This window comes from Thalia democratica, chromosome 7 (assembly GCF_965202585.1).
Source record: "Thalia democratica chromosome 7, ktThaDemo2.hap1.1, whole genome shotgun sequence".
Taxonomy (NCBI): domain Eukaryota; kingdom Metazoa; phylum Chordata; class Thaliacea; order Salpida; family Salpidae; genus Thalia; species Thalia democratica.
In genome coordinates, this window is record NC_139171.1 from 66258542 (window position 1) to 66267889 (window position 9348).

Here is a 9348-nt window from a genome sequence, read left to right on the forward strand (position 1 = left end):
TGTTTAGCTTCTAATTCTTAATAAATGAGTTTTTACAAAATTTTTGCGTAAAACTAAATTCTCGCACGAAGCCCACTTGTTAAATTTTCCTTATCTCTAGTGCTTTCTTACGGAAAAAAATTCACGCTTTTAAACAGCTTTTCTCTTTAACTTTAATTCGAAATTTAAATTTGTATGGAGCGTAATTTTATAAACTAAAGGTTTCTTGGAAAAACAAAAGTTTAGCTAAGTTCTAAAACTAATGTAAAAGATTTTTTAATTATTTTTACTTGAAAACAGTATAAGTTTGAAAACCATTGTTTCAAATGTAAACAGGTAGCCTTTTTCTTTTATCGAAGCAGTGTTATACTAAAGTTGAATAAGTGTGAGATAAAATCGACTTGAATATAAATTTATTCGCAGAATCGAAATAAATTCTTTTGTTAATTGAAATTCGCCCTGAAGGCGCACTTAACATTTTGAACGTTGAACATTCAGTTATTTCGGTGATTAATTATGTTTTGGTAGAAGAGCTACCGTGCACTGGTACCTATTCATGCTTGTTCTAACAATAACTTTTTTGACTGACAGCTGTTAAGTGCAAGTTATTTTCAACGTGACATCATTGCACATGTTGTGTCTACGTGTTAGCTTGTATATTTAAATTGTCGCGACAGTTGAACTAAGTGCTTTTTATTTATACTCAAGTATGAAACATCTGTACTTATCAATGTTCTACATATGTGCAGAAACTTTTACCACAAAAATATATTTCTAAAAACTGATTACAGTACAAAATAATTAGTGTAACGTGCAATTAAATTTTAAACATAATCTTATAATGTTTTATACTAATATGATTAAAACCCACTTTTTTTTATGTAAAATAGATATAAAATAAAGACGGTTAAATTCTTTAAACTCTTAAATATTGAATAAAACTGGCGAAATGTGAAATGCAACATATTAAACTGAAATTAGCTGCGCCGTTATTAAAAGCGCGCCTTATAATTCTTCATGCTTGAAAGCTACAAGTAGCGAAATTGTTAAATATATTAATTGTATGTCCATTGGGAAGTAATTCTATATAAGATGGAAATATTAACTAATTATTAAACTTTAAAGTTTATCTAAGTACGTTTAAAATTCGATTTATTTAATTTTTATACCTTTTAATTATTTTTCTGAACGAAATAGAACTATTTTTTTTGTTAACAAAACTTGAACAATGTTTCGTCACATACAAATTTAAACTTCTTAATCAAAACTTAACATGGGATTTTTTATTTATCCATTTATTTATTTATTTAGGTTACTGAAATGTATAGTAACTCTAAAATCAGTTTGAAGTAAAAACTTTTATTTGTAAAAGTTTGTTGTATAAAACATATTTTACAAATATAATACTTGATATTTGTTAAATGTTTTATGCTAAGATTGATCCATTTTATACTAAACTTATAAGAATGATGTCACTTTTTTCTTATTAAAGTTAATTTAAGTAAACTCAAATTAAGCAGTAGGAACATATTTACTGATACTAAAACAAAATACTTTATGCAAATATTTCTTATAATTCAAATGTAAACAATGTTTTAAGCAACTGTACTTTTTTTACCAAAGTTTTTTTAATTTGTGAAATTTACTTATAATACTCTACATACTTTTTTATGATCCGTCGAAACTTAAACTCAAGCTGTTACGATCCAATTAGTTAACAAACTATCAAAAAAAAAAAGAATATTTTGTCGCAAGTATTAACAATATCAATGTAACCAATTAATCAACTACCTTGTGATATTTAATTTTTCAAACTTTCGAATCAGCTTTTTTTGAACAAGAATAAACTGTTTTGAAGTTATTCGGTTATAAAAAAGTTTGTACTTGAAATAATAATTTAATAGATTAATATAAAATTTCAACAATTACTTTTCTAGCTGAAGTTTTTGAAAAGATTTCCAATAAAACTGTTCACTGGAAGGAGCAATAAGAAGAAGACATTGAATGAAGTGGTACAAGAAGCTGAACAGGCAGAGGAAGATGTAAGAGAAGTCAAAAAAGAAGCAGCTATCAAAACAAACCATACTTGGTCCCATAACACAAGACCTCTTTCATTGCAAGATGGTAAACTTTATACTGATCTTAAAAACGTTATCAACACAAAAAAATTACCTTTAGAAAGCTAATCAAAAATCTTACTAATACTTTGCAACACCACTTTTAAATGCGGAACATTCATAAACTACAAATATGAACTTCCGAAATCAGCTTGTAAGTGAATTAAGAAAAAAAAAATTATTACAGAAACTTTGTTAGCTGGAAAGAGTTGGGAAAGAGGGTTGATTCTTAAAAAAACATTCCAACCTCCGGGCGCTGTTGGTGATGTCACTAGTGATCAAGAAAGTTGGTTTCAACAATTATAAAATACCAGTTGTTTTCGTGCAAACTTACCTTTTTAATTCATTTCAGAACCACCTCATCTGCGTGTGAGGAAGCGCCAAGGAGACGCTTCACAGACCCGAAGAATGCGGCCCACGTCTGCACCTGTGATGAAAACTTTCTCTATTGTAAGAATTATTTTTGTTGATATTTTTTATTGAGTTTTTTGTTGAACTAATTTACATTTGCTAAAAAACAGCTGAGTGACCACGTGTTAAATGTTGATGACGTCACCCCCAAGAAAAACAAGACCGAGGGTGATGCAGTTGAGGCTGTTGCTAATGAAGTAAATATTGAAAAACCAAATGTAAATGACGTCACCGAAGAACAAGAAGTTGTTGACGTCAATGATGAACAAAAAGTTGCTATTGATGTCACTGAAGAACGTAAAGTTGTTGACGTCAATAATGATCAAAAAGTTGCTATTGATGTCACTGAAGAACAAGAAGTTGTTAGTGTGGAGAAAAGTGAAATTTTGAATGAAGAAGACCAACAAATTGTAGGTGAAAGTCAAGATCAAGTTCAGAAGTCTGCTGAAGAAACAGCTCAGTTAGGAGAAGCCAAAATCAAAGGAGAAGAGGATGGAACAAACCAAAAGGTTGATGAGCTACAAGTAACAGTAGATGGAGTAGTAAATGATCAACATGCTATAGTTAACGATGAAACAGTTGAGTCTGAAGAGATAACTTACAAGAAGTTCTCAGTGGACTACGCTGAGTCTGAACTTTTAAGACATTGGAGTCCAAGTCCTGAAAAGAAAATGCACGAAAAAACATTGACAGGTCACCAGAAGGCTTTGAACAGTGAGGAAAAATCTGCATCGGTTGTTGAACCTGAAGAGTTTGGAAGCTACGATCAAACTCCCATAAGACTTTCTAAGAGACAAACTGAAATGCTGAGGAAGAAAATTTCAAATCCAAAACTGAATCAGCAAGTTATGCAAGTTGATCTTGGATGTTTTTCATCGACAAATTCTCCACAGTAAGCTTCTTATTCGTTATATTAATACACTAGCTGCTATAAATATGTTCATTTAATTACTTGAAATGTACATTATTTATTTTAGGCGGTTTAACTGTTTTAACTAAGTTCACAATTCACTATATGAAAAGTAAACATATCTAGTTTCAATTACAGATTTTTTTATAGGCTTAGTTCGGGAAGACTATCCCTGGAGAACCAATCAAAAACTCCAGACTCGGTAAGTTGAAAAACAATTTTTAATACTTTGTCATGTCTAAGTAGTTAGTGTGAGACAAATATTACATAAAGTTTTATATTACATAACTGTATATTGACTTTTATATAAATACTTTATTAGGGTTTTTCTGCATCAAATACTCTTCCTCAATTTAGAAGTAAACCAATGACTTACCAAGTTGCTCAAAAGTAAGTTTTTTTGGTACTATTCATTGAAAAAAAGCTGAATTCTTGTAGTTTTAAAACTGTATTTTACTTGAATTAGCAAAAAAATACAAATTTTTATGGTAAATTTTTTTTTCAGATCTTCAACTGCAGGTAGGGAAGAACTGAAAAAAACCGCTAACCAAAGTAAGTTAAATAAAATAGACGTATAAAAAATTGATTATTAATCTGTATAAAGCTCAGAATTCATTAGAGTTGAACTTACAATTAAGCAAAATTTAATATAGTGACCACAATAACGAACAAAGATGCAGCTTCTTCAAGTGTTTGCAGCATTTTTTCTGCCAGTAATGTCCTTGCAAGCAAGATCTACAAACAATACATTGATAAGCCGTAAGATATTTTGATTAATATTTTTATTGGTAAACTCTATTTTTATTTCATAAACAATCTATGCCGCTCGTTTAAAGACATTTTTTTTATTTTTCAAAACTATAAATATAATCATTTACATGAACAAAACAAGTCTTAATTCAGTAAATATATTTGGAATAAAATAGCTTGTGAAATCAGCAATATTCATAAATAGCTCAAAAATATTTTAGTGCTTTTAATGATTATAATTACATTTTACTTTCTAAACTTAAAAAATCAAAATTATGACAAAAAAGTCTAAAGTTTGGCTTATATATATTTTAGGAGAAAAGTAATCCGTAATATCAGCAATTTGATATTCGGTGATATGTACGATTCTAGAGTGTACATAAAAGGGGAAATGGAGCCCGATTATCATAATGGAGTTTTGTTCGTGGGCGACCATATTCTGGAAGTCAATAAGGAAAAAATCAAATCGAAACACCTCCACCAACAGTACGAGGGCTTGGTGATACTTACAGTCATATTCGACGAGTACTCAATAAGTCAGTTTACGTATTATTCACTAATACAACATAAAATTACCAATTTTGAAGTTCACTTTTATAAACAAAGTAAATAAAAATCAACAGAGTTCGCAGAGTATTTGATTGACGAGATTAGAGCGAAGAAAGAGCGTGACAACTTTTTTCAAACTCATCAAAGTGCTAGCAATCAGGCGAGCCTTATGTCACCAAAGGTTGAGGACTCGACTGTGGAGAAGTATCTCAAGCTCAAGCAAGTAAAAGATGCACCCAGTGTCCCACAGAAAATTGAGCGAAAAATAGAAGATGAGGGAACTATCAAGAAGTTGAAGGTTGTAGATAATTACACGTCTGATTATTATGACGCAGAAACCGTCCAGAGACGTAGGAATGACGTAACAACGACAGATTCGAATTCGTCCACTCCTAGGGCTGGGTGAGTTTTGAATTGTATAACTGAATGAATAAAAGATTCAAATCAATACTTCAAGCTTTATGACGTAATAATTGCAGAACACCAGTGAACACTGAAGAGCGTAAAGTGTATGTCAGGGGTCAAATGAACGATATTCAGCTGATCGGGGGCCACAAAACTGGCATTTTCGTCTCACAAACTGGCGAGGACGCCCCATTTGACCACAACAAACTGAACGTGGGAGATAAAATTATTTCTGTACAAAGGTAAGTAGAAATCAACCTGTTGTTACTCTAACTGTTATGTTTATTATTTGTTGCACAATTCGTTATTGTTATAACAGTTTACAGCTCGAAATTGTTGCAATCTGTTTTTAGTTTTAAAACAAGTTTTTCTAACTTTTTAGCTAAAAGCTTTAATTGAAGTTGTAAAATAATATACTTTAGTAAGCACGTACATAAAGTTATGACGTCACAATTTACAGTGTTGAAATGACGATGAAAACTGTAGAAGCTGCTAAAATTCTGCTTTTAAAGTCACTGAATCGACCAATATCTGTCAAGTATGACTTGAAAAGCTTCCACGAAGCTTCAGAAAATCCAGATGCAAACAACTTTTACGTCAGGTAGTAATTATGCTAAAATTACACGTAAGCAGAAAAAATATAGAAAATAAATATAAACAACAATTTTTTTTTTAAATACAAACCTTAAAGTGTAGAAGTAACAGAAAAGCATTTAAATTTTGTTACAAGAAAATAATGTTAAACTTAACCAAATAGTACTTATAACAAAACAAAAAATCTAAAATTTAAAGAAGTTAATTTTTTACAGAGCTTTGTTTAAATCACCACCTCCTGACGATCCGAAAGACATTCAAAACAACAGATTCAGACTGAGGTTTGAGAAGAACGCGATCCTTATGATTGAGGACACTCTCCCGAATCAAAATCTTACTGGAGACCAGTGGCTTGCATGGTCTCTCGATGAGCAAGGAAACAAAATAAAAATGGGCAAAATTCCTTCTAAAATAAAGTTTGTATTTTTATAAAAAAAAAAGTTAATTGTAATGTCTAGCAATTATATGTTTTTATGAACAAAACTAAGATAGAAACAAAAATCGACAGTTTAAGTTAGTCAACATTTCATAGAGTAAGTTTTAAATATTCACAATTAAATTATAGGGAAGAAGAACGTATTACACTGGAAGCATACAAGAGAATTTTTTTGTCTCCAAGCAAAGATGAATCTTCTTCCAACAAAAGATTAAGCATCAGTTCGAAGAGATCCTCAGGATTATTTTTTGTTAGTTTCTGAATTTAATAAGTATGTATAAACCTAGTTGTTGAGAGATATATAGCAAGCTACATCATACAATTGTGATTGATAATTGATAAGTTGTAATAATTTTTACAGAGGAGAAGCAAGAAATCATCACGTCAGTCGTCGGCACGTTCCAGCGGAATCAACCAGTGGAACGGAGAAATGTCGTTTGCTAGTAGTGACGTCACAAACCGAACAAGTGAGTTGTCATTCACGCCTAGTGACGTCACATCTGTGTCATCCATGTCCACAACACCGTCATCAGTTAACATCTCAGTTGCGACCATCGACGACAGAATAAGGTACATATTTCTAATATAAAAAAAAAAATTTAAATTAGTTTCAATTTAACACTTCTAAATCAAACATCTGAAGAGTTTTAATTCAAAAAATGCGAAATTAAGCATTTTTGTAAGAAAAAAAGTCTAAACAGCTAAAACAAATAACGTTTTAACGAACAGAGATGTTTCAAACACCTATCAATTGGTCGAACCACGCGAAAGTAAATTTCCACGGCCCCTGGTTGTTTACGGGCCTCATAAGGATCTTATTGTTGCAAAGATGAGACTCTACGGGCTGTATCACAAGTAAGAAATAATAATTTTATTATTAAAAGAAAAACTTATAATCATGAAAATTTACAGATTGGTGCCGCAGAAAGTATCTTCAGGAAGTGAAGATGTCCTGAGCATCCAGCAGATTGATGGTCTGGATTACGAGCTCACCCCTGACCAGATCACTGAAGCGCAACAAAATTATAAGGACTATCACATTGTGATCGATGTTGATGTTGATAAACTGGATAAGCTCTACCAGCTCGGACACTATCCCATTATATTGTATGTCAAGTACAAGAAAACTAGCCATGTCAGGTCAGTAAGTTTATGAAAAAATTCATTGATCTGAGTTTAAAGTGTATACTTGAGTATTTACACAGCTTGACCCTAAAAATACAAAAACATGAAAAAAATTTGGCAAGATTTTAAACAAAATACTGTTTTATTTACAGAAGAGCAGTATCTCACTCGGAACGGAATCAAACAAGTTGGAAATGGTCGAAGCACTGCAAGAGAATTTACAACGCAGCAAAACCGGTTATTGAGAGTTTGGAAGCAAGAGATCATCAGTTCGGTTAGTTTTTTGTAAATTACATATTTTTATATAAAGCATACTTTGGCGTATAGTCGATACTTAAAATTGTTAAAGTGATACTGTCTTTAATAAAATAAAGAATTTTGGCTTTTTAAAAACTCGAAATAAGCTGACAAAGGAAGATACCAATTGGGTATTAGTCATTAAATTTTTTGTAGAATTTAACTTTATTCTTTTAAGATGGTCGAAGTAAACGTTGAGATGCAAAGAAGTACAAATTATATGGATTTTAATATAAAAAGAAAACTACTTATTTGTAAATGATGATAAATTCCTTAAATGAGATTTAGTATAAAGTAAATTAGAAACTTATAGTGAAAATGATGATTTTTTGTATAAAACAAACTATTATAGTGAAAGTTGGAGGGACAAATGTTGGAAGGACGGCTCAGTGGTGTCAGAAGATGATAGATGCAGAGAAGAGCAAAAAACTGTGGATCCCAAAAACAAATCAGCAACTGCTAGACTACAGAAGTATCGAGTCTCCTAAAATGTAAGTAAAACTTAATTGTGTTTGTAACAAGTATTTTAACACGAAAACTTGTGTTTAACTTTTTAAATTATAACGCAAAACTTAAGCATTTTCTTAACATTTTAACAGTTATTAACAATGAGTTTTTGTAACAGATAGCTACAATTCCTGCTAACAAGTGATCACTGATGCATATCCAGCTGTTTCTGATCACTGATACATATCCACGTATTTTCTGATTTCCTTTTGAGAGTACTGAGAAGCTGAATTAGTTGCTGAGAAAAAGATTCCGTTTTACTTTCATCAACTTTTATTTGTTCCATTTCTTTTATTCCTATTTTAGTTATACGTTTTTTTATCGCTGTTCAAACTTTTAAGGTATACTTTCATGTTTTAATAAACTTGTACAAATTATTTCACACTTGTTTGATATTTATGTTCAACAAAAATATTTTCAATTCAGCCATAATGTTCTAAATAACAAAATTTAGTAAAAATATATTTTTATCACAGCTTTATGAACTATAAGTACTTATTTCGTTTTTGTTGAAAAGCTTTCAAGTTACCAATTACTTAGCTTGATAACAAACTTAATACATAGTTATTTATATTATGTGAATTTAAATAGGATTTTAAATACTCTTATTTGAACAAGTAGCTTAAGTTTTAGTAAGAGGTTTTTACAAAGACATCATAAAAAATGATACTATAAGCTTAACATTCATTTAGTTAAACTACTTTAATTAAACAATTTTTCATGGATCTTTTAAGGTTTCTTAGAAAACAATGCTGCGCAACAAATTTATATCAAGAAAGTTATTGAGTTTAAATTAAACCTGTGCAATATATATATATAGAATTAAGTTATTTAACTTAATAAATTAAATTTTTCACACTGAGCCCACCTAGAGGGCTTTATCATTAAAGCTTTAGGTTTTGAAGCTGATGAGTGCATAGTCACGAAATTCGAGTCCTTTGAGTTTTGCATCTTTAAATAAACCTATATATATATATAAATAACTATTTACAAAACGCAAATAATCTAAACAAAGCCACTATACTTTAAAATCAACTTGAAAGTGCATCACAAGTTTCTGAAAAAAAAGTTATTAAGATAACACCTCTAAAACTAGTAATGGTTTTTACTCATTAGGGTAAAATAAAAAAATTATTTTAATCATACAGTTTTTAAGATTCTTTGTAGTGAAATCTTAAATCAATTTTAAGCGAAAAATAAAAGTTTATACAAACGAAATGGACAATATGATATAACATTAATTACCTAAAATTGTAAAATGAATTAAA

The 9348-nt window shown here is 30.2% G+C and overlaps 1 protein-coding gene across 6 annotated transcripts in view; it reads left to right on the plus strand.

Moving 5' to 3' along the window:
- LOC145841728 (uncharacterized) overlaps positions 1-8451 on the plus strand; it is a 45231-nt gene extending 36780 nt beyond the window's left edge. For 5 of the 6 annotated variants that reach the window (XM_082949079.1, XM_082949078.1, XM_082949081.1 and 2 more), the window contains 20 exons: positions 1917-2103; positions 2284-2382; positions 2449-2546; positions 2618-3399; positions 3568-3619; positions 3740-3807; positions 3923-3969; positions 4071-4176; positions 4483-4703; positions 4791-5118; positions 5196-5363; positions 5582-5722; positions 5931-6131; positions 6281-6401; positions 6513-6721; positions 6881-7006; positions 7064-7291; positions 7429-7550; positions 7926-8064; positions 8199-8451. In XM_082949079.1, the coding sequence (XP_082805205.1) occupies positions 1917-2103; positions 2284-2382; positions 2449-2546; positions 2618-3399; positions 3568-3619; positions 3740-3807; positions 3923-3969; positions 4071-4176; positions 4483-4703; positions 4791-5118; positions 5196-5363; positions 5582-5722; positions 5931-6131; positions 6281-6401; positions 6513-6721; positions 6881-7006; positions 7064-7291; positions 7429-7550; positions 7926-8064; positions 8199-8202 (3447 nt within the window). In that variant the 3' untranslated portion in view covers positions 8203-8451. The remainder of the gene's footprint in view (positions 1-1916; positions 2104-2283; positions 2383-2448; positions 2547-2617; positions 3400-3567; positions 3620-3739; positions 3808-3922; positions 3970-4070; positions 4177-4482; positions 4704-4790; positions 5119-5195; positions 5364-5581; positions 5723-5930; positions 6132-6280; positions 6402-6512; positions 6722-6880; positions 7007-7063; positions 7292-7428; positions 7551-7925; positions 8065-8198) is intronic. The other variant, XM_082949082.1, reaches the window with a different exon arrangement.
- The last annotated feature ends 897 nt before the right edge of the window (positions 8452-9348 follow it).